The sequence below is a fragment of the Mastigoproctus giganteus genome, chromosome 3 (assembly GCF_048544385.1).
Source record: "Mastigoproctus giganteus isolate SK-2022 chromosome 3, ASM4854438v1, whole genome shotgun sequence".
Classification (NCBI taxonomy): domain Eukaryota; kingdom Metazoa; phylum Arthropoda; class Arachnida; order Uropygi; family Thelyphonidae; genus Mastigoproctus; species Mastigoproctus giganteus.
The window spans coordinates 91,824,468-91,849,858 of NC_143577.1; the positions used below are offsets into that span (position 1 = coordinate 91,824,468).

At 37.7% G+C, this 25,391-nt stretch overlaps 1 protein-coding gene across 2 annotated transcripts in view; it reads right to left on the minus strand.

Moving 5' to 3' along the window:
* The window catches only part of LOC150088151 (docking protein 1-like), a 263,117-nt gene extending 239,692 nt beyond the window's left edge, over window positions 1–23,425 (minus strand). For both annotated transcript variants that reach the window (XM_090370591.1, XM_090370590.1), the window contains exon 1: window positions 22,733–23,425. In XM_090370591.1, the coding sequence (XP_090226717.1) occupies window positions 22,733–23,011 (279 nt within the window). In that variant the 5' untranslated portion in view covers window positions 23,012–23,425. The remainder of the gene's footprint in view (window positions 1–22,732) is intronic.
* Window positions 23,426–25,391: the final 1,966 nt, after the last annotated feature.

The following is a 25,391-nucleotide window of genomic DNA, read 5'->3' on the forward strand; positions in this document are numbered from 1 at the left end:
GTAGGTTATATTGTTAATTCCTTTTTGACGTAAAGTTTAATTTTTCTTTGTTTTAAATCTTCTGAAGGCTGGTGTGTAACTTTCTATTGCTGATTCTTTGGCAAAAGTTTCCCCTAAGATATTGTCAATTTGAACAGGGTCAGAAACGTTCTGTCGTCTCCATTCCATGATAGACACAGAAGTCGTCTGGTATTTGCCACTTTTTTTGATTATTTTCCAAATTATATGTAGGGGTTTCTTGATTGATGGTTGAAGTAAAGCGGATCCAAGCTGCCTTTTTCTAACTGCATCTAGCATATTTTGCTCCTGCGCGTTTATACTGGATAAGATTAGCTGTAGTTGGAATGCGGCGAAAGTTATTCCACGCTTTATTTTGCTCTTTCTTAGCCGCACGGCATTTATCACTCCGCCAGATTTTTGGGTGTATTGTCAATTGAAGAGGATTTCGGCATTTTTTTTTTCTGCTGCATGTAATATTGTTTTTGTGACAGTCGACCACTTCATCGGTTGGGGATTCTTGGATTATTTCGTGTGAAATGTAGCTGCCAATCTGCCTTATCAGTGAGCCACTGCGGAATTTTGATAGGTTGATAAGAGGGCTTGTTTATTAAATCAATTATTATCGGAAAATGATCACTGTGCAGTGGATCATTGTTTACTCTCCACTTTAGAGTAGTATACAGGGTTTCTGAATAATAGATGGACAAATTATTGCAGTATTACTTCCAGAAGGAAGGTGAACATATGTTGGTGACCCATTATTTAGGTCTAAATATTGTTCAATTAGTTTTCCTCTTTGATCAATGTGGTTGTTACCCCATAGTGTATGATGTCCATTTAAATCTCCCAGAATGAGAAAAGGTGTAGGGAGCTGGGCTATGAGACTATTTAGATAATTTTGTTGAAAGCTATAACTAGGAGCATATTGTAATGTGAATGTCAGCAGCTACTCCGACGGATATTGCCTCAAGCGGAAATTTCAGTAAGACAAGCTTGGTAGGAACACATGGATTTACTAAAACAGCTATACCACCATGTGCAGTATTTTGGCGAGTTCTGTCTTTTCTAAAGATATTATACTGAGACAGTTTTGGTGTATCTTCAGGTTTTAAATATGTCTCTTCAAGGCAGAGACATATTGGAGTATATTTAGAGGTAAGATCATATACGCCATCAATACCGAAACCACGACAATTCCACTAAATTATTGTGTTCATTATTAGTAATGGCCGCATGGTGCAAGAAAACCTATGCTGCACCAGCCAAAAAAAATAAATAAAATAAAATAAAAGAAAACCGAACAAAACAATGATAAAAAAATAAAATAAATTAATAAAAGAAAAGGAAATTAAACCTATCATCCTATGCGCTTCCCTGACCCGAAGGCACTATCCAGATGACCTTTGAATTTCCCCAAACTATCAGCCTCTATCACCCATGTAGGCAACTTATTCCAGTAATTTATAACTCGCTGGCTAAAATAAAAAACTTCCTGCAGTCCAATCTAAACATTACCCCCCGTAACTTGAATTCATGTCCCCTAGTTCTAGCATCATTTATAATCTTGAAAATTTCGTCCTCATTCATTTTACTGATGGCTCTCAGAGCCTTAAACACCAACAAATCTCCTCTAAGGTGTGGGTTGCAGAGTTTCCAAACTCTACAACCCACATATTCGAAGTCTTTCTTCATAAGGACGTCCTTTTGTCGATCTCACCAGGCAAGTGACCCGTCTTTGCACCCTTTCAAGAAGCTCGATATCTTTCTTTAGGTGCGGTCTCCACACTTGAACAGAGTATTCCAAGTGTAGTCTAACAAAAGCCTTATATAATGAGATTATCACGTCCCTATCTCTACTTGCAAAAGTTCGATAGATCATCGATAGGACACCATGGGCCTTCCTTGCAACCTGTTTGCAATGCTCAGAGAATTTCATGTCTGACCGTATCGTAACACCCAAGTCCCTTTCCTCCAGTACTGGGTTTAGTTGAACTCCACCAAGTGAATAAGTTATTTTGAGATTACTGTTTCCCAGGTGTAATTCCTTACACTTTGTTGGATTAAAGCACAGCTGCCATTTTTCTGACCATTCTTGAAGTCTATCTAGGTCTCTCTGAAGAAGCTCAGCTTGACAGTGATCATTAACTACTCTACCAATTTTAACATCAACTGCAAATTTAGACATCACGCCCTCTATCCCTTCATCGAAGTCGTTTATGAAAATTAAAAACAGTGGTCCTAATACTGATCCTTGGGGAATCGCAAAAAAGTACTTTCCTTTCTAGGTTATATTATTTGAATATATCTATTTAATACTCGAGTTAACGGACTTGCGAAACTCAGGAGAAGCGTTTTTACAGTAAAGAGTACCAGATAATCACTATGAAAAGTGATGTGGTCGCTGTGGTCACTAATATCGCTTGGCAGTCGGGGCTGAAAGAGGTTGAGACAGACGTTTGGACAATTTCAGAATTCGTTGTCGATTCATTGCTAGGAGTCCTAGAAAGAATTTTGCAGAGGCTAAACGCAATTCTGTTTAGCTGGGGCGAAACAGTTCAGTTTGTAGATGTAAGAGAGGCGTTAAAAGTTGATGTAAGGTAACGATTGGTTAGAAACTGGTGCTACTTTTCAGAGACATTGAGGGTCGACAGGGAATTTATTATATTAGGGTAATCCATAATTGAATACATAAACTCGTATTTGTGTCTGTAAATTGCTTGTGTTCTCAGGTCGATTTGCCTGTTTAGCTATACGAAAAAGAAAACAAAAAACGTTTCCTGGGGTGGGGGGAACCTTGCTAGCTACGCCTGAGACCGACTAACTCAGCCACGGAGTGAAAAAAAGTTCATTAAAGCTCCTCGCGTCATCCGAACCCGGGCCTTTACCATCCGATGTGAGGACGGTGACAATACCACTGTGCTACCACGCAGATCCCGGAGAGAGAGAGAGAGAGAGAGAGAGAGAGAGAGAGAGAGAGAGAGAGAGAGAGAGAGAAGTAAAGTAAAGTAGAACATAAGTGCTACTTTACTGTGAGAACCAGGGTCCTGGCGTGTAGAAACAGACAGAAAGTTGAGGCATCGCTAACATACAGTTTTTACGGAGGGTGCACTACATCTGTAAAAACATTATCGGAACAGTAGACAAACATGAGGTGAAATGGCAGATTAACAGTCTTCAGTTATGGTAAAACTCGAAATTCTGTGCGAGTCGAAGCGTCATGATTAAAATCCTTTGTGCATTTGAAAGAGATTTTCTACTTTTTGCAGTAACCTATTCCTTACTCCTATGAGAATACATGTTACAGCAATTCGCCATTCGAGAAGTCTAGATAACAAAGAATTACTACGCTATAAGGATAGCATTTCAAATGACGTTTTTGACAGTTGATCTTGCAAGCTTTAGAACGTTTGCTCATTAAACGAGGCCATCACTAGTTCCTCATTTAGGCCTAACAATGTTATGGTAGTAAACCAAGATTAATAAATTACGAAATTCGTTAAAAATTTATAACAAGTTAGAGAACAACTTACTACCAAATTCTCCACAACTCAATTTAAATATAGCAAATCGAATACAAAAATTAAACAATGCGCAACACGCTAAAAAAAACACCCTTACGAAGCGCGTCACTTGCGTTTTGAAATTTATGTATTTTTAGTGTTCCTACGTTTTTTTGCTCGCTGTTGTAAAACGTGTTCATCGTGATGCAAACTTTCATCTCCATTTACAAGGCATTTGCGAGTGTAGTCATTGTCATTTCAACATCTCACAGATAAGTATACTTAATGTACACTCCCGTCGCTTTTTTCCTTGCTTTTCTTATGCAACCAGTGTCATCTGCACCAAGACCTTCGCTATCAGGTAACCACGGTGTTCAGCATAATCTTTCGTTTCAGCTTAAAATCCATCTCCTGTGGTAGCTAATCCCCAATGCGCAGATGTAACGTAAGTTCCGCATTTTTGTCAAATGACAAACTTCTGCCCAAAGCCAAATATTCTTTTAATAAGAAGAGTGCCTAGTCCTGAAAACTAAACAAACATGTGATGGCTTAAAATATTTAATGGGCCACAGGTCTAAATTTTCTCAAAATTAATACCACTTCTCGAATTCGGTATATCTGTAGTCAGTGTAGAAACCGCACCCCCAAAACGATGGGAAGAAAAATGTGATAAAAACAGTACACTTGGCACTGATATGGGAAGTTTGATCTCTCCAGCTCGCACAAACTCATCTGTTGACAAGCCACAGTTAATCTGAGTTACCGATGCCAACGTTCAGAAGGACCTGCTCATGCTTTACCCGGTCTGTTTCAGTTTGCATCACAATTCTGTAAACAAATAATAAATTCTGTTTATAATAAATTCTGTTTATTATCTCTACCTTGTGAACTCCTCTGACCAGAGGAGTTCACAAGGTAGAGATAATACAAAAAAACAGCAGCGTATTCAGGAGTCACGGGCTTGAAACCGAGTCACTCAAGGCAAATGTACTTATGCACCAACGCAACTGACCACTCGGCCAGGACGGCCGATCTGTACGACCGGTGCTGATTTATAAATCCGGTTACGACAAATTGAACCTACTCTGTTGAAATAAATTAAAAACCAGCTCCAGTACTTTTTTTACTATCACTTAGCGTAACCTTCTGATATTGGGTAGTGCGTAACACAGACGATTTGGCCCGGTGTTGTCCATTATATCCAACATTTGTTGCGGAATTTAAGAATGCCGCTACAAGGTCAGAAACAGTTCTATATAATAAGCTGCAACACTTCAGAACCCATTATTAGCGAACTAAATGATAATACTTCCACCGAGGACAATGCTGCACCTTGTATCTTTATACAGAAGTATCTCTATCAGTATCTTTATAAAGAATTATGAAGATACTGATAATGGTGGCAAGTGTGTCCTTGAAGGTCCACTACTAGCCATAAATATCCTGGGCTGTGGCCCATCCTCCTTTTCATGCAAGTCTGGCAACTCACATCATCACAACAACTAAGTCAAGAGGCCACGCGATGGGGGACCTCTTACCTCCCAGCTTCACGCAATAAGTGGAAGAAACCTAGTCGATCTCTATGTATTCAGTTCGCACCACAAACTACACTGAAAAGATTGCTCAGTCCTAAGAGATGAGCTCAAGTTTCCCGTTTTCGTTACTCAACTACCCGACAAGCACAGGGGTTGTGTTGTGTGTTTGGTTTTTAGGAGCATTAGCAACTAAGGCCATATTACTCCGGGATATGCGGTGGTCATTCCCTGACCTTTCCGCATCCTCCGTATTTGGTGGTGACGGGTTCGAATCCCGGTCTAATCAAGAAGCGTGTGCTATGCACTGCTGCTCCTTCCCACCTGGCTACGGTGTCGCCACAACAACAAGGGAATATATTCATATTTCAAACTGGACGGTGACGCCAAACATTTTAGCTCCATAAGCAGCCATCTATCTGTCCAGATGGAGTCATCATTCGGCCCTTTTTTTATGAGGGTCTCGAACCGGCATAGGAAAACTACCCCATACAACGAAGTGGAACCACTGTTTCCAGCTGATTAATCTCTGCATCTTACAGGTATCCTACCATGCGAAAATTTTCCATATGCACATAAACCAATTCGACATTACTTCAGCTGAACCGTATGTAGTAGTAGTCAAACCAATTCAAGCCCTTATCACGCTTAGAGACGAAAATGGCTAAGAAAAACGTCCATATCATCAGTCACGTGAACAATTCCATGTCAGCCCATCTTCTACCAGAATGAGCGTAGTATCGGTAATAAGTTGACTACTGTAGAGCAAATCTTCATTTCCAAAATAGCAGGCGTAGGTTACATTACGCAAACTTGAGTTGAATCATCAAGAAGTGATAGTGTCGCAAATGCGGGTATAGAACCCTTTTCACATCTCACTCATGCTCGAGAGAAGTGGGTAGCTTGTTCTTTGAGAGCTATTGGCGCAAGAGAAGCTTAGAGGTGGGTAGCTATGCACAAGTACAATTTGCAACCTGCTTCTGGCCAGACCTACTGTTTGAAGCCTTACTTTCAAATTAAGGCCAGTGACTGGCTAACTAACTTAGAAGTAATTTCTATCCCGTCTATTCCAGATAAGGAAACAATCAACTTCAAAATAACAATCAATTTCATCGCCGGAAATTAAGAATGAAAAGCAGTCATTTCTCCAAATGTTCCTGAGAGTTGAGAACTATAAAAAAAAGGTACCGATAGGTGCGCCAAATCCATTTTTGACATTAACAAATGCAATTTTTTAATGTCAAAATTGAATTGCTGCTTCTCAGCCCATCTACCTAAATTTTATAGATCTTGTTGCAGTATCATAATCTTACTTACTGTCATTAACCGTCCTGTCAACCTTCGTATCATCTGTAAACTTAGACATCAAATCTGATATACCTTAATCGATATCATTAATAACAAAGAAATCAACAATGGATCCCGCACTGAACCCTGTAGAACTGCACTAGCAAAATTTATCCAAAAGCAGTGCGCGTTGATTACTGTTCTTGTTGCTATGATTGTTTATCGACACAAGGGCTAATAACGTTATTATGTGCCTATTTCTGTATTACCTGCGAGGCTGGAAAGTTCATGTAGCAAGCTATAATAGCACAGACTTTGTAGCATAACTGGATCTGGTTCAAATAATTGAAACTCACGTTCGCATAATTTCCTATTAGATGTTCAAGTGTTGAGGACTCTCAGAATCTCAGTGTATTATGGTCGGTGAAATAGAAGTTCTAAAGTTATTTTAATTGCATATAGTTCAGTAGTATAAATACAACATTCTAATGACAGGGTGATAGCAGTATACAATGTACTGTCGCAGTAACAACAGCAACATCCGTTTTCGGGTCATCAGTGTAAATTTGATATCTAATTTCTTCTCCTGCTCAGCCATCCCTTTATCCATAGCAAAAAACTCTCAATGCCACAGTTTTGCAACAATATTAACGTCTTGTGAAATCCAAGTGCCCCATTTCAAAATTTTTTATTTCCAGTTCATTTTGTTATTGCGTCATATCCACTCAGACTGCTTAGATAAGATCATAAGTGATAAAATCTATGCTGACTCAAAGTTAGCTGTCTTTCTGTCTAGATGGTCCTGCATTATTTCTTTAACCATCGACTTGTTTATCCTCTCTGGAACAGAAGGTAAGCTAACAGGTCAAATTACTCATGCCACTCTTTGTGAATTGGGGATACATTCGCACATCTCCAGATCCTAGGGTTCTCCTCTGAATCTAAGGATGCGCTCATAATTACGGCTAAAAGTTTACTTACTTCCTTTGCTGCATCCCTCAATAAACTTCAAAATAATCTAACATTTATTATACTTCTGTAATTATTGCACACACAAATACACACGCACCTGGTTTTCCTCTTAGCAACCCTAACAGCACATGTATTCCCTTGTTGCATATGTTTATCCTGAAGGCAGCCTTTGACATCCACACCAATACACTTATTACGCTGTTGGAATCATTCTTCCACCCTCAGAAAACTGTGGGACTTCATAAGATCCTTACCCACATGCAGAATTGCATACCTCAGAAATAAAGTCTACATAAGAAAAATAACTACCGGAGTGTCGCAAGAGGTCGGATGATTCCAAGTACCTGTTACAACATGCCGACGGAGGCCGTCCCTTTGTGGCGAAAATAACACGAATCCATGGACCTATCGTGCAAGCTGACCGCTATCGAGGCAGGTGGCGATGGTTGCTTAACATGGAGCATGTTTTGCTGGCAAGAACTAGGACCACAGGTGCGTACAGACTAACGTTTGACTAGTGAAGTTTGCCGCTAACTCTTAGGAGACCACATGCATCCTGTCATGTTGCATTTTTTCCAGGAGAGAATAAAGATCTTCCAAGATAATGCGTCGTGTCATGGGGCCTGCACTATCCTCAATCCAATTGAACACCTGTGGAAGGTTTGGAAGGGGAAGAGACATGGACACGGAACCGTGATCTATTCTGACGCTGTGGAAAGCCTTGCAGGTAGCATGGCTGCAGATTCCTACAGACGCCTTCAGACATCTAGTGGAGTCAATGCCTAGGCGATTAATGGGTTATCCATGTGAATGGTGACCCAACACAGCATTTTGTTGGTGGTTATAATTCAGGGATCACTGATTGTATATGAAGGGTAAAATGTTAAGTCTACTCGCCTCAATGTTCTCTAGAATCTATTTTTAAAACCGAGTTTCAGACCTGCATTGTACAGCCACAATCACGAAATTTATGAGCAAATAGCGATATATTCACGGTTCTGGTTGGAGGTTTCAGAAATGAGTACATCACTATTTGCTCAAATTTTATGCCGAAAGATTCACATGTCGCTGTAGTGTAGTATTTGGAGCGCAGCTCTTGGTTTTTATCCTTTTTTGCTTTTATACTTTCGAACTTCGTCAACAAACAATAGTAATCATTACTTGACTTAGAAGTGATGATAGAATGACAGCAAAGATTAAACCAGAGGTAAATGTATGTCAAGTCGGACGTAACCTGATTTCTTATCGCTCGATAAGGAACTGCATTTTATCTTTATTCGGAAAAACCTAAACGAAGACAAAAGATCAAACTCTTGCCCTACTTAAGCTTCCGAACAGTTTCACTTAATTTTCAATATGGTAGAACTCATTTGAAATCGAAAGCAGTTTCAAATTGGTATTTGCATTAAAAGACATAAGCTAATGGATGTAGGAAGGCAACCCATAGCCTCGCGTAACCGAAGTTAGTCTCGTCTTAGTGGTGCAGTTCAATTTGAACAAAAGTATAAAAGAAAGTATTTTCATCGAACAGATTAATGCAAGAGACTGATGACCGAATAACCATCTGCACTTGAACCGAAGGTAGGACATCCGACGGCTGAATAAATTGCTGCGACCTAATAAGATTCCACAATGACAAAATCGATTCTGACCTTTCTACGGTGGATCAGGTTGTAGTCAGTATATTTTTTCTGCAAATTTAACAGATTCTATTATTGAGTGTTTTTCAAGAAGAAAAATTCGGGTTTCCAAGAGAAGACCATGCTACCCTCTACCAGTGTAGCATGGTACAGGTGAGGTTGTCGGTCTTATATAAGGGCAGCATGCTTTTTCTTCCGGACCCGGGTTTTTGTTAAAAAAAAACAGGCAAATCGACTAGAAGATACATGGAATTTACAGAAATACTGTTGCCTCACAGCCTTAGTTGCTTTGGCGTTTAACGCACAATGCAAGAACCGAGCAGGAAGCAAAAGATCCCTCTAAGTTCAGAGAGAAAAAGCTGTTTTAATGGGGTGAAATAACAAGCAATCGAGATTGAACCACAATGAAAGAGGAATACTATATGGCAAAGGTAATGTTGAAAAATTAATAGGTACGTATGTGAATATAAGAGGAACACTATAAAATCTCCAACTCTTCCTCCCTAGCTGTGCCACAAATAAACATGTATCAAATGGAATTGACCACACTCCCAACTGTAAAACATGGAAACAAGAATACCATAAAGATATAGCTCAAATTGGCTACAATATACAGGATTGGCATCAAGCAAGAGATTCAAAGTATTGAAAATCTATAATTTAGAAGTTTTAAAATGGAACCAAAAAATCAATTCTTAAAACTAATTAAAAAAAGATAGTCACAAAATAGAAACTTACAAGAAACAATAGATTGCATAAGGTATTTATTGAAGTGAGAAATAGTTGATTGTCTAGAAGAAAATGCTGAAATAAGAAACTTAGACATGTGTCGCATAATAGGTGGTAGATGACTTTCATCAACCGTTGAAATACTAACACTTTGCTTATTGGAGGCTTGAAGTGGTGAAACCCATGTTTAGTCTCTAGAGCAAAGTTTCCGGCATCCCCTTCCCCCCATACTTCTCCTTCAACCCATGCACGGTACTATAGGTTTAGATACCTTTCGTGTCTGGGGTTTTTCATAAAAAAATAAAAATCTTAAAGAGAATTGAAGGTTATTGTAGTAGGATTTTAGGAGCATCATCGACTAAGGCTATATTACTCCGTGTATATTGTCTAAATTGCGTATGTTCGACGTCAATTTTCTGTTTGCTAGACGAAAACAGTTTCCGGGAGAGAAAACCATGCTACTCGCCTAAGACAGACGAACTCACATTGTGAAAAAATCCCATAAAAATTCCTCATTTCATCGTCGGGACTCGAACTCGGGTCTTTTTCACCAGGTGTGGAGAAGACGAAAATCCTGCCAACTGTGTTACCGCTAGGGCAAGCTTGAAGAAAACTAAGTAATTTTGCAGCGCACAATTGACATTAGATATTTGCATTAATGAGGCAAGTTTTGTAAGTATTAAAAGCAATGTTAATTTATCAGAAGAAAAAAAAAAACTAAAATAAATTGATGCAATGAATTAAAGAAAGTGCACTTAGCAGGATAACAACTTAATGTTATGAAGTGAAAAAAAAAATGGGAACTCAAAATATTAATACAAAATCTGAAAAAAAGCAGAAATATTTAAATCTATCTGCTACTGATACCAACTCGCAGACAGAATATAAATGATAGAAAAAGATCTTTATAATAAAGGAACTGAGATATCGCAGCATATGGGAACAGAAAAGGAACCCTATCTGCTACCTCTAAACAAGCAAAATTATTAAAAATATTCTATATAGAATAAACAAGCAGCAAGTGACCGTAAATTCAAGAACAGAATAAAAGCATTGTACAAATAAAACAGTTATTTTAGAATAAGCAGCAGAGTGGAAACTCTGCTAACCCTTTGTTTTGGGGGGAAAATGAGATAAACGCTTACGGCGAGTTACGTTTCAGACATGTTAATAAATAGCAATAATTCATGATTAATAACAAAGAAAAAAACAACGAGTTCTTTGCGCGAACGGAGAAAATATTTTCCGGGCATTCGCCATATTGTCCATTTATTCCTCCAACCAGAGCGCATGGCAACAAACAATAACCAGGTCTTCAGCTACGAGAGTACTGTATATGGATAGCCCATGTGATATGTATGAAAAAAGTAAATAAATAGCTGGCCGATTTCTACTGGTCCGATTTCACTGAAATTTGGGAACATTCGACAAATCAACAAACAGACTGACCGAAATATAAAATTTAATTAAAGTAAAAAAAAATAAAATAATTTCCTGATTTCCATTAATCCGATTGTAATGAAATTTAGGGATTGCTCGACAAATCCTTTTACAATACCCAAATTTTATTACATGTAGAGGAAGGGAATAATATAATTAAAAAAAAGCAACGACTTTAATACAACCGAAGTTACTGTGCATCCACCATTTTAATCCACCAAAATATAATTGCTGGATTTTAATCACATTTGGGATGGCTCGACAAATCGTATCGTTCTTAGAGCTTAATATAAAATTTAATGAAAATCCATCTACTGGAAGTAGCCTTATTACCTGCAAGGCAGGTGGGTGGACGTACCAACAAATAATTTCCAGATTTATATTGGTCTGTTTTAACAGATTTTAGGATGGCTTGAATTTTTTAAAAAGAACCAATCATAAAAATCCATCCACTGGAAGTAAAGTTATTACATGAGGACGGACAGAAAGATAGAAAACGGATGTTGATGATAATAGAAAGATGGATATGTTGATAATTTTGCATATGCTAACGCGTTAAAAAAAAAAAAAAAGAGTAACTAGCGAAGTTATGTTGTAAAACACTAACAACTTGAAAAATATCAAGTACAGTACAATTATTCTCACATTAAGTCTACAAATGCGAATACTCAGAAAATTTATTTGAGATAAAAATAACACACACACTAAAGATGTTTGCTCTTTCCTATAAAAGAGGAACAGGAGATTAGTCTAGACAAAGAAAATAAATCTAGAGGTTGAATGGAATATCGTGCAATACTAAAAGATCTACCATAATCGGCGATGATCTGTTGTTAGTGTAATTTTAAGTACAATTGTAAGCGCGTCAGCAACTTGGGCCACACAGGGTGTGGATAGTAAATAACGAGACTGCCGCAATAAAATAACCATAATGAAATATTTCGTACCTTACAAGTCATCCCCTTCAAAATAATTTTCCTGGGCTCAGACTTCCCGGGCTTCCAGAAGTTTCTGTCTGTGCGTGTTACTGCACAAGCGCAAAAATATTTCCATAAACTGGAAAGTACACTTTTTCAGTTTACGAAAGAGCAAAAAGTCACAGGGGCTAGTTGGGAGAGTAGTGTGCATATTCACACAACCAGGGATTCAGTTTTTTTTTATTTGGCAAAGAACAGAACTGACGAACAAAGTGAGTGTTCTGTGCTGGAGCATAGTCTTGATGGAGTCCCAAACAATCCTTCCACAATTCGGGTCTCTTGTTTCGAATTTCGTTCCACCCGCCTTGTCTTCAATGTAGTTGTTTGATCGAGTCTCATTTAGTGAGACGATTCAGCCATAATGATTCCTTTAATATCAAAGTAAACAAAAAAAAAAGTTCATTTTTGAATATGACATTCTTGCTTCTTTTCTAGGGGATTTTTGTCTTCCACTGCATTTATTATCTTTTAGGCCAACTTTCATCGCAAGTAATTACAGTACTCAAAGTTCGGATTTTAATTTTTTTTTTCAAAAAAGATTTCACTAACTTGGATCTTCTCATTCTTTTATTTTCATTCAACGTGTTTGGCACCATCTTGGCACATTTTTCTTATGCCTAAATTTTCAGTTAAAATTTGCCTAACCTCATATTGAGTTCTGATGTAACCATTCTAATGGTGAAACTACAATCACTTCTAATCAATGTCCTTACCCGGTTCACAGTTCCATCCAGTTTCGTGAATACCGGACAGCCCGTCGTTCGTTGTCTTCCACATTCTCGCTTCCTTCTAAAACCTTTTATGCCATTCAAGCACGCGAAAGTATCTTTCCCATAAACTTGACGTAATAACTCAACTTTCAGTTGGTTTTCTTTAGTGTTTTAAAAATTTGAGGTTAATTCGTTGTTCGAGTCTTGTCGGTAATTTTTCCGGAAAACTGCAAAAACACAAGATAATGAAAACCTGTCTCACTGCAAAGACTGGGAGAGTATTGGAATGCGACTTGGCAGAAAATTAGGGAAAGGTTTAAGGTCAACTGCTGTGCCTTATGTTCCATATTTATGGAAGATAGCCAGAAGTGCGAATGAGACAAGAAAAACAAAAGAATGCTAATAACTATAAAGAAAACTACCATATCAAATGAAGGTTAAGATACATAGATGAGAGGCAAGTTCTTTAGGGCCACTCATAAGGAAAACGCGGAACAGAAAGTGTAAATAAAACAGAAAAATATTCAGAACGATTATTATGTGCATAACTAAGCCAGCTTAAAAAATATTGCTCTACGTATGCGAGATACGTACAATAATTAAACAGAACAATACCAGTCTTTGCTCATTAAATAATTTAATACTCAACTGAATTCAAATGCTCCATGCATGTTTTACGTGTGGGATTACTTTTTTGGTAACATAAATGAACCAGACTAACCAGTTGCTGCAAAAAATCAGACCATATCGTGTGCATCTAAGCACCTGTTAGCTCCTATTCATGAATTAAGAATACAAGGTCGAAAGAAACTATTCAAAATGCACTCAGGAATGCCCTAAAATGTGTGCACACCAACTAGATAAGACCATTAACCTTCTTGCTGCATTATGCCTAAAAGACGTCATCTATATCGGGACCCGTAATAGCGAGGTCATTCACTTCTGTTGAGCGCAATTACAATGGTCGTAAACACGTAAAAGGGAAAAATTTTACAAAGGCCATGCTGTAACCATTTCAGGACTTTATGGGCTCTTCTGTTCGCGTGCATTACAGAAGAATGCGTGGGAGCCACTTGTCGTGATTACACGGTATTTATAACGATAGCGTGCGGTACACAGCAACTGAGTTTATTCTGAAGACTACAGACGAGCTTACAGACATTAATTCCTCATACTCGTCTAATTAATTTCTCAAAAAGATCAATTTCGAGATTCGCGAAAGAAATTCCGATATGCAACCACGCCATGATCACGCAACTGCATCAATTTACCAAGACATCGTGTTTATCCAAAATAAACGAAAGAAGCTAAATGAAAATTTGGCAAAAATACCTGTTACACTCGTATAGGCTATTTGTAGACTTCTGCTAACACTAGGGAAACTGAGTTTAGAGTCAACAGAAACAGTAGGAAAGCACTTGGCTCTATTTCAGCCGAAAACTGAGTGGTCTCACAAGGACGGGTGCTGTCCATACGCGTGTTCTGTGGTCGATTTTTAATAAATCGAAGATTAACCTTTTGGATTTGTCATTTATTTAGAAATAGTGTAACAATCCGTTGGGAAGGCCAAATTTTTTTTCTGCCGTGGGCATAAAGACCCTTGCATTAACACTACGAAGCTTGGAATTATGTTTGTTTGTAATTCAAATTTTACTCTATTTTAGATTGTTATAAATGGAAGAATAATCTTCTTAGCGAGGCCAGTCGTTTGTTAATAGTTCAAGGCAAGTTCTTTGATCATTAGGGTCATTATTTACTCCAGTAAATACTTTTTTTTGTATACATTATAATAAGGATGACTTCGTGAGTGGAGAATTCGGGTGTTTGCTCATCGTGGTCTTATTTGTCGCCAAGACAAAAAGCTTGAAGCTGTAGACCTAACTTTAAGTATAAAGTCTACTCAAGTTCGCTATAAAAATGTTTTCTAAAAATAAAACACTAAGTTAAATTTTATTACAAGAATCGCGATAGTGTTATTTAAATCCTCAGTGGATATCAAAAACAGAAGACTGTCTCAAGGCCTTGTTCGAGAAGAATCATATCAAATATCGTAAGGCTAACTTCTAAGCCTAGAAGTGATTGAAAGAATTGAGGTTAAGCAACAACTCTTTCAGATTGTAGGATTCAACTAAGGAAAGAACTACGGTAATTAAATAAATTATAAATCAATAATATGAATTTTAATAATGTAACAATAATATAAACGTTTAAAATTAAGTTTTAATGCTGAAAGGGTTTGTAATTTAGAGAAATACTTGCAAACTTTAAAAATTACAGAAGCGATGCACAGGAATAATATATGTACTATAAACCAAACGTTTTTAATGAAAAAGGCGGAGTAGACTATAATGAATAATTGTTTTCTGTGTAACCGAAGTATTAAAATAAATTATAAGAACAAATTGGGCAAGCGTAGTTTGTACCATACAGATTTTTATGTAAATAATTGTAAAGCAGGTAGGATTACAAAAGAGAATATCTTATTTACTAGTATGTGAAAAGCGCCCTCCCAACCTCTAAGGCTATGTTGGGGAATATGTAAAAATAAAACAATTTCCCCCGCCTAAGATGATTGGTATATCAAATATTAGTTGTGTAATTGGTACATCGAAGTCCAAGTTTTGCAATCGGCAACAGAAGACGACATTCATTCTTTTTAATGAGTGTTTGTGTTTTCAGTTATTACAACAAAAGGGAACTTTAAAGTCTTAGTGGCACGCTGTGTTGGTTGGGTCTGTAAATAATTATTTTATTGTGAAGATTTTTTTTTTTTTTTTTTTTTTGATTTGGTAGTTGTTGGCGCATTGGCTTCTGTGGCCATATTGCACCTCCCAAGGTTTTTGCAGTACTTTGATCCAAGCCCGAGGCGAGAATCGAACCCACGACCTTTGGGTTGCCGGGCAGGTACTTTACCCACTCGGCTAGCCCGGTCGGCTTATTGTGAAGATGTTTTTGTCACGGCCTTATATCGTAGCGACACTGTTGGAAATAGATATTCATAAGCTTAAGGGTCTTCTAAAGGCCGGCATGCCTTTCAGAAAACCCATATAACGAATGAAAAATCCTGATACTAACTCAGCATCAGATGAAAAACTTGCATCACTGGTGGGGTTCGATCCGATGCCTTTATAGCAGTAATCCAAGCCACGAGTAACTCAGAGGCCCGATCTTAATACTGAAAAGGTTTATGACCATCGAATCAAACCTTTACATCTCTACTATAATATAGTTACAGACGTTTGTAACTAATAATAGCAGCACTCGTTTCTCGAAATAAGCCTACTGTCAATCTGTGAGCCCATTGTGCGTCTTTGTTGCTAGGTGACAGCGAAAAGCAAAGCTCATTGTAGTGCAGCCAAAAAAAGTTTTTATTCGGGAGGCTTTCTAGAGAAGTGTTTGCCAAAGTGCGTTTAAATATTCAAAGCACACAATTTAAGAACAGCAATGGCTCTTTCCTGACGTCGTATAAGACACTCTAGAAAGAAACCTATCTTTGCTTATCCACATTAAGCCTGAGGCTCCCCCAACATGAGATGAGATGTCTAAAAATAGTTGTCGGAGAGTACGCAGAAATTTAATGGGGGAGATGAAACGAACAGAATAATTTTCTCCAAATTTGATACCCTAATTTTACTTAATATCAGGTGAAACAAGGTCCTTCTAGCACGTTTGCTCTGCAAATGAAGAAATTAGAAGTGATAAAGTGTTTATCTCTCTGATCCCACATTTCCTGCATTTCACTATGATCAATCATACGCTCTTCAAACCGATAAGGGTTGTTCCATAAAGCCATCTAAGCAGTTTTTTCTAACAAATTTTACTCCTATACCGCCACATAACATAACTTTCAAGAATATTAACCACATTTTATTGAATTAAGTTGGTTTGAACAAGTTTCTTTGACTGTAGTGGAACATGACCATTCGACTATGATCATGTTGTCCGTCTCAGTCTACGTATGATCACACATTCACCTGAGGCCTACAATCAGAATGATTCCAATTCAGTCAGTGGATGCACCAGATGCCATTGTGGGAATGATATACTATTCTTCGTAAGATGTGCTGTGCGGTTTTTGAAATCCCACTCTCACGATGGATTTTCTTGCTAACTTTCCTGTGGAGCTTTCCAAGAAGCAAGTTCGTGCCTAGAATCCACCCCATTGTTCTGGGTATAGTGGGAATTTTATTATTCAGGTTTAATGGTGACATATTGGATTATTTCTCTTAACTAGGCTTTAGGGCCCAAGAGCTTTACACAGCTCCAATTACTTTTATTTAAGGTAAAGGAGACGATTAAAACCACAGCCAACTCACTGTCAAGGAGAATAGTTTATAATCGCTTCTTTTACTCTGCACTGAACTTGGTCCCTTCATAATAGAAATCAGTCCTTAGCGTAAAAGATCAAAGATTTATGCTTAAACAATGGGCAACCGTTTTTCATTTTAATTTATAATAAAAAAACGGGGGGGAGGCTGTCACACTTCGGCTAGATCACTGTGTTATGGTATTAAAACCACAGTTCACACATGAACTTTTAATATCACGCACTGATAATCGCCGATAACTGAAAGAATGATACGACGTTGATCTCAATCTTTAGAATGTGATCCTCTTTCCCTTAATGATCTATTCGTTACATTCAATATATAAAAAAAATTTCTAAAATAGCATAAAGTAAAATCACTGAATTAATTTAATTCTATGTTAATGTAACCATTACCTTACTTTATTTATATAAACCTGGTACGATGAAAAACTCCTACAAAACTCGTAGAATATTCACGAGAGCACTTTTCTAAGAAATGGAGAAGTTTACTCACGTCACACCATGCATACGCAACAAGAATATTTACGAGGAAATGCAAGAGTAATGCATTTTAAACCGAAAACTCTACAACTTATAAAACTGTAAGCCGCTGAAATTCCGAGTTTTCAAAGAAAAAAAAAAAAAAAGTTGGTAAATGCATCGTTCCTTGTCAAAGAAATCAGCCAATTAATTCTGTTAAACTTTAATGGTGACAGTTTGTCTTCTTTTCCTCATATACAAAACACACTTCATCCTAAAATGTCTACAAAAAAATCCACTTTATGTTTTAGTATATTTCTGGAATAAGTTTCAGTCGAAACCTGCATACAGTATTCTCACAGGTCTGCTGAGCCAGACAAGAAGTCTTCTTTGACAAAGTGCTTTGTGTGGCTAACTTTATTACTGATATCGATTCTGTCTTAAAATAATGGATATATCGCTGCGACGATGTCTGTGTTCCTCAGGAGGTTCTAATGATCGCCGAAGATCCCACATTTATTCCTCTACTAATTATAACTGTTTTTTCTTGTTTATGGCAATTCACACACGAACCACAATTTGCTCGAAACGAAGTCTGAAGTAAATTGTGTGCCGAGAAGCTACAATGAATTAACCACAGAACAAAGGAAGAAACCACAGACAAGAGGAAAATATGCACATTTCCTGTACAAACTTGAATATACTACTCTACTTAATGCCCCTGCAAACACAAACTTCTCCGACCAAAACGTATTTCGCTAAATTCCACTGCATTTTAACGATTAAAACAGATAAGTAATATTTCCAGATAGTTACATCGCTACTAAAATATTCCATATTTTCCTCAATAGCATTTTTATTAGCTTAAATTCATCAATTTATTAATTAGAAAATTGATCTTTTGGAAATTTACATAGTTATTTAACCCCTTCCTACCCTTACGGATTTTTAGAAACGCTGGTATCTAGAAATTCCTGAAATCGCGGCCAATTGCTCTTTATTGTAGTGCAAAATTTTTTCTAATTGTTTTTTTGAGACAAATCAAAAAATAGTATGTTCACAAGTAACTCCAGTTGTATTTCATCAAGCACCAAATACTACGATGAAAATCGAACCACATGACAAAAACATGCATTCACTGCGCTACTTCGTCTAATACGTACCGCATATAAATGAAACGTCTCGAATGTGCTGATAGGGCACAGCTGTCTTTGTGAGAAGAGTGAAACCTGTAGCTTCAAGGTCCATTGCGTAATAAATCTACGATGTCCTTCTAGATAACAAGCGATGCTGTAAATGAGCGCCATGAGCACGATGAATGTATCAGGGCCCTGTGACGCTTCGATCTCGAATCGGAATGCATGATTCGATTTATGGAAGACCAATTCGTTTTGGTGGAATATGGCCCGATGAGGACGGCAGGTCATGCGCACATTTCGCAGCATTATTTGAACATTAAAACCACAATGAGAAAAAAAAAAAAAGAAATACTTCACTATTTGGATTTTGTCACCTGACGTCCAGACAAATTTCACGAGAATCCTAACATTGCTCAACGAAAGGTCATGAAAATACTTCTTTTAATAAGTGTTACCACTAAGGATAAACTTCTGCTTATAAAGCGGATATGTTGAGCAGAGTTCAACTGCAGCCTGATAAAAAAAAAAATAAAATAAATTTATAAATTTAGACAGGCCAGTGCCATGTTTCCCCTTTAAATATTATTTGGCATGATTATTTAAAATAGCAACTGTTATTAAAAGATTTATTAAGAATATTTCAATTGAAACTGTCAACTTCTGCGAAATACTCGTTCATTTTATATTTCATTTCAGAAAACAGCGCTCACATCGAGAGTACTTCCAGTTAGGGACCTTCTATAGATCGCCAAGATTGCCTCTAACGTTTTCAGTTGGTCACTTGAAAAAGATCTAAATGTAGGCCACGGCCCACAGGTTGCTATAAGTGGATTATTTCTGAATAGGCTGTTGGGAACTCAAAGCTATTATAACACCATGAACTAGTCAAATGTCATTCAAAACATATCCTAATGCTGCTAATAATGAAAATGAAGGCGAATACTCCATTTACCACGAGAAACAACTTTGTTGATAACAAGGTTTATTACCTATAATTAGAAATTATAAGCATTACGGTCCTAACTGTAACTTATAGAAATGCCTCATTATTAAAAGCGTATAGGAGAAATTTGTTTTCGAGAATCCAGTATTGAGCGAAATTAGCTAATGTGTGATCAATACTTTGCACCACCGTGCACATTTTACAATTAGTATGTTGAAATGATTTGTTTAAAATAATGAATATGGCTCGGGCTTAAATTTTGACTACATATCGAGTGACGTAGCAGAAAGTCCCATAACCTGACCTTGCGGTGGATACCTTACAATCCTCAAGGGCCCATCCTGTCTAGAGAGAGGGGGGCGTTCAACTTTACTCAGTCTCCTGATTAAACAAATGGGGTTCCTTCTGATCTTCAGCTAAACCAATGTATATGCACAGCATGATTCGATTCAAATATTTCAAGATGATTGCGATTAGTAAAAATTAGATGCACAAGGCTACAGGCAAAATTTAAACACATTAAGTGGAATGCGTGAGACCAAAAAAACAGGAATGGACAGGTTTAACTGAAATGCATTATTTCCGTGTTTCAAAGTAAATAAATTTGCCTCAAATTGTAGTGTTTAAATCGCCTTTAACGCTTCAATATGCTTTCCATTACTGTCAGAAATTATTTTGCTCATGACACTCGGTTATGCAAGCTGTATTTTTAATTTCGACTTAAACGCAGCTGTGGTGAGTTTCAAAGGTTAAACAGCGCCGACGCAATGCTCATTCATTGGTCTTGCGTGTTGTCAATAAGAACAGTATGTAATACATTCTAATTGGTAAAGCATGATATTGACCAGTCAGATTGACAGTTTATTTACACCAAGATATATGGCAATATTTAGAAGGTTAAACCTGAATTTCGAGTCGGGTTTAACTCTAGGATCCGTTCTTAGGGCGATGTTGTCAGTCTGTGATATAATGAATAACATTCACATGCATGCAATGAAGCAAAGTTAAGGAAATTTTTTTCCTGCTTCGCCTTGGTTTCATACGACTAATCAAGGTCAAGGCACAACACGTCTGCAGGCCCAGAAAGCCCACAAACCAGAAACTAAATTAGATGCGATAAAAATCAAGCAATGAAATTAACATTTCACAAAAAAATATACACACACACACACCAACAGATGTTTAATTTCGATTAGAAAATTAAACTGTTTGGTAGAAATAAACCAGGGTGAAATGTTGCGATAAGTGTTGTTTTATAAAATAACATTAAATGTTGTAATACTTTATCTCATTGCCCTTAGTGAATTAGAACTTAAAATTCCACGAATCACACATTTGACAAATCACAAACAGTGTCCTGTTCGTGGTTCGTCAAATCTTGGAACGTAGGAAATTGTCACTGTCCCCCTGTATAAACGAAGGCTTTGGTTTGAAAGCTAGACTGCAGAAATTGGCAAAGAGACATCTCGGGGAAGGCTCAATCGAGGCATATAATAAGGACACGGGAGAGTATGTATTTATGAAACCTTAGCAGCAAGACGGAGAGATCTCATGAGGTTTGCCTTTCGACATTTATCATTGGAATAAATTACCAGCCAAGATGACCAATAGCGGAAAGTTTGGTCACGGCGAAATTTGACTGGCCACTTTTGGTAACCCATTTAAAGTATTTCTCAAATTTGCTCTGAAAATAAAGCTTATTTCACAAAATTTGTCCCTCAAACAAGAAAATAACCCACTTCGACACACCTAATTATGTGTAAACTGAATTGTGGCGAATTCGGTCTCTTCGAAGAAGTGCCAAAGTAAATGAGGCTATAAGGAGGCAGCGTACTGTATTTAAGTTGTGTAATCTTTGGTAGTGTTTTTTTGCTGGCTGCGGGGATAAAAATAGAGTTCCGTCAGAACGAATTAATACATAACTTAGATCTCGAGTGAAACCACAAAAATTAGTATGCCAATGATGAAAACATCTGATATTGTCAAATTGCGTTTGTTATATTTTGAATAAGTATGTAGATATAGGAATGAAGTGTGGAAAATATCTGAATGGCGGTTTGCCATGACATGTCGCTTTTCGGTTGGCTGCTGATTTTTCTGAAAGCGAAACTGAAGTGTATAAATTCCGACGAACTCTCCAAATGCTACGGACCAGCGCTCTACTAACATGGTTGTGGCATTCTGTTGCTGCAAGGTAAGCCGCATGCTGAGCAAAACTCGCAACAGTCAATACCACTGCTTTTTCAATGTTAACCTTCCTCCAAAAATAAAGAAAATCTGAAAAAAAATCCCATGCCGCTTGACAAGAATTATGACACGAGGAGAGCTTCAGCGTGGAAAATAAGAGTCAAGTGTTTTTCACGATGGAGCTTGGAGAATGCCAAGCATCAATAGTGAATCAAAGCATTATCCGAATGGAACACACCGCGAATTTAGGTAACTTTGCCCGAGTCAGGTGTATTATCTTATTATTTCAGCAGCTATTGACACGGGTTAGGATGCAGTGAACCGTAATAACAGAATATTTACTCAGACAGTCTGAAACTCGTGCAACAAGGTCGACTGTTGATAAGAATAGATTAAATTGCTCGTAACTTCGACTGTACGATTCACCGCCTCACTCGACCCCGGAGAATACATCGCATTCCAAGTAACTGGAAGTTGCGGTCTTATCTTTACACACGCATTTCACAACTGCACTACCTCATTAAGTTCAGGATTATATCACAGGAAAGTCACAGTCCACGTTGTTTTCGATATCAATACCTAAAGCGTACAATTTGCTTAGATATGCGTGTATGACAAACCACTGTTGGAATCTGGAAGTATTAAAAATATGATTAATGATTATCGGATATTAGAGGCCAACGGTTAAACGACGTGTTGAGTGTTAGTGTACTTGAATGTTCTTCAAGTAGTTTGCTATGTTAAGAGTTTTAAATGTACAAGGCTGTACAGAATGACGTTTACAAGGATTTAAAGTACCATCAATGTGTCGTCGGTTAAATTTATCCCGTACTTAATGCCACCCACTATAAATAATGTAAGAAAGTAACTGTTTAAAGACAACTGACCTTGAACTTGCTCCAATACTTGCGTGGAGGTCGCTTCACGAACAGATACCCTTGTTTCACTACTTCCCCTGGTGGAAAAGTGAGCTGGCGAGCAGTAGCGTGCTCAGCCATCCCTTCCCGTGAAGCTTCCTGTTCACGGTCCTCGCAACTTGGAGTCACAGAAACAAGTTTGTCATTATTCCTTGTCACCGCTACCGCTCTCTCCGAGCAGTGTGATGCAAAGCAGACAGCCCTCGTCGTCTTCCCTGCTCTCTCATACCTTGCGCTGAATCGTGACATCCGCCGACCGTCGCTCCCTCTGCTTCCCAGAGCACGTGTTCGAGATAGCAATCGATAAAAGGTTCTGTTCTGGAGGGTTTCCAAGACAGGTGGGGTAACGATGAGGGATTAGAGGTGAATCCAACTACGAACTTCCGTAAAATAACCCCAGCAGAGCGAAATGTCACATACTTTTTACCGTCCAGATATTGTTGACAAAAACAATCCCCCCCCCCCCTTGACTTCACGCCTTTTCAAATGTATTACTAGCTGCTGCATATTGATTACTTCCGGATACCGAACATTCTTAAGAGGTCTCTGAGACTTTGTTGTTCCCAACAGCTATCAAATGCTGATAACCAATTAGTACGATTTAGTACAAGGAACTCAGACACAGTTTGATGTATTACAACTTCAAGGCCTCAACACCGGATATTTGCCATATCGAGGATCAACCTATAAAGCTATTATCGTAGTAAAGTACACGGGAATTTGTCCCTATTATAAAAGCAATGTACAATTCATAACAGAAAGACAGCTTAGCTTCTACTGGTTATTAAAGCAGTCAGTCAACTCCTCGAAGGATAATTCCCTTCCAAATTCATGAAAAGCAGAATATATTTAATACCTGGCAGCTGGCTACAAACCTCACATTCCCGTCCTAAAAATACACGCACAGTAAGTTACGAAATAAACGTCCAGCGAACCAAAGGGAGATAAAGCACAAACTGACAACTCTGAGCACGATTTCCGAGTTTCACTATGAAGTGGGAGAGAAGATAGCTGTCTCTCGAATGCTTAGTGCGTACCCAACCTATCCTCCACCCGTACCGTTGCCTTAAAAAAAAAAAAAAAAAGGAGGCGCAGTTAAACAAGTCTTAATTGCGCCCTCTGGGATATTTACTGTGACATAAATTTGCATTATACACTTTTGGCCATCGCTAGACAGTTACAGAATATTAACTGGATCCCTCCACCTTTAAGCGTGTTTGCTCTGGTACGTGCATAATAAAGTGAAAATTATGAGTTAGGCAAGTTTTACAGCGCACTGCATAGCAAATATGTGGTCCGGGATTTGAAGGGTCAGTGTACACGAGTGGAAATGGATGCGGCATCCTTTGAAAGTATGTACTGAGATTTAAATGAAGCACACATGGGATAGCGGTAACGCAGAGGCCAAAATGTGAGTAGCGGGAACTGCCCAACCTCAGGGCTTGAGAGGTGGGCCAGACGTAGAGTTATTTATTGACAAGATCAGAAAATATCCAGAGATTTGGAACATTTCCAGTGATGAATATAAGGACAAATATAACCACAACCAAAACAGTGGCGTGGATTAAAGTTTGCGACTGAAAACTCCAATGACAAATCTGAGGAAGAAAGTGCTATTAGAAAGTACTTTTATATAATTTTACATGCAATTTTACATTTAAAATTACATTAATGTTTTACATCATGTACCCTTTTTTATAATTTCTAAATTTCTTGATTTATCATTAAAAAAAATTATATCCTTTAACAACGTATTAAATATGGAGGTCTTTCTATTCTCATTTGAAATATTTCTTCCCTGTACAACAGTTCCAATACCTTCTAATTTTTCAACGTGTCTTCGAACCAATCCAATCCGACTAAGAACATAATTACGAAGTGCACAACATGCCCTAAGAATTTCTATAACAAACTCTAGATTTACATTCAGTGGTGTGCGTGAAAAATTCTCCATTTATTTGATGATTCCAAATGCTTCACCGCCAACAAATACATAAGGCATAATAGGCCCTTCTGTTCCTGGCAGTGGTCTACATCTTGGAATATCGAGATTTATTATTTTCGAGCTATTTGTAGAAATTTGAATTTTAAAAAACACTACTGTCAGTTTTTGTAGTTGTAGGAACTTCAACGACTAAGGCCATATTGTTCCATATATACTGTCTGTAAACTACATGTGTTCTGTGGTCGATTTTCTGTTTGCTGGACGATAAACCCGAGTTTCAGGGAAAAAAACCCATGCTAATCTCCCCTGAGATCGACTAACTCAGCCACATTGTGAAAAAAAGCCCATAAAAATCCGCTCATTTTTGGTCTGACTCCTCGTATGCGTCCCCTTAATGGCTTCAATACATTTCGAGAAATTAGCATATTTTTCGAAAGATAAAGAAATTCAGCCCACTATTCTTTGGCGAATGTAAGAAAACATCCTCTTCCTTCCAAGTTATTCCAAATGGCTCTGCAGATTTTCTTGGCCATTTTACATACTGTCGAATGTACAATTTTTAACCGCTCCCTAAATACCTAAAAAGAATTATTATGAAATTAATGTTAATAATTTAAAGCAAATAAAAAAATAAATACATAATAAATATAAAAAAAATAGTAATCTAATTTGGAAAATTAAATG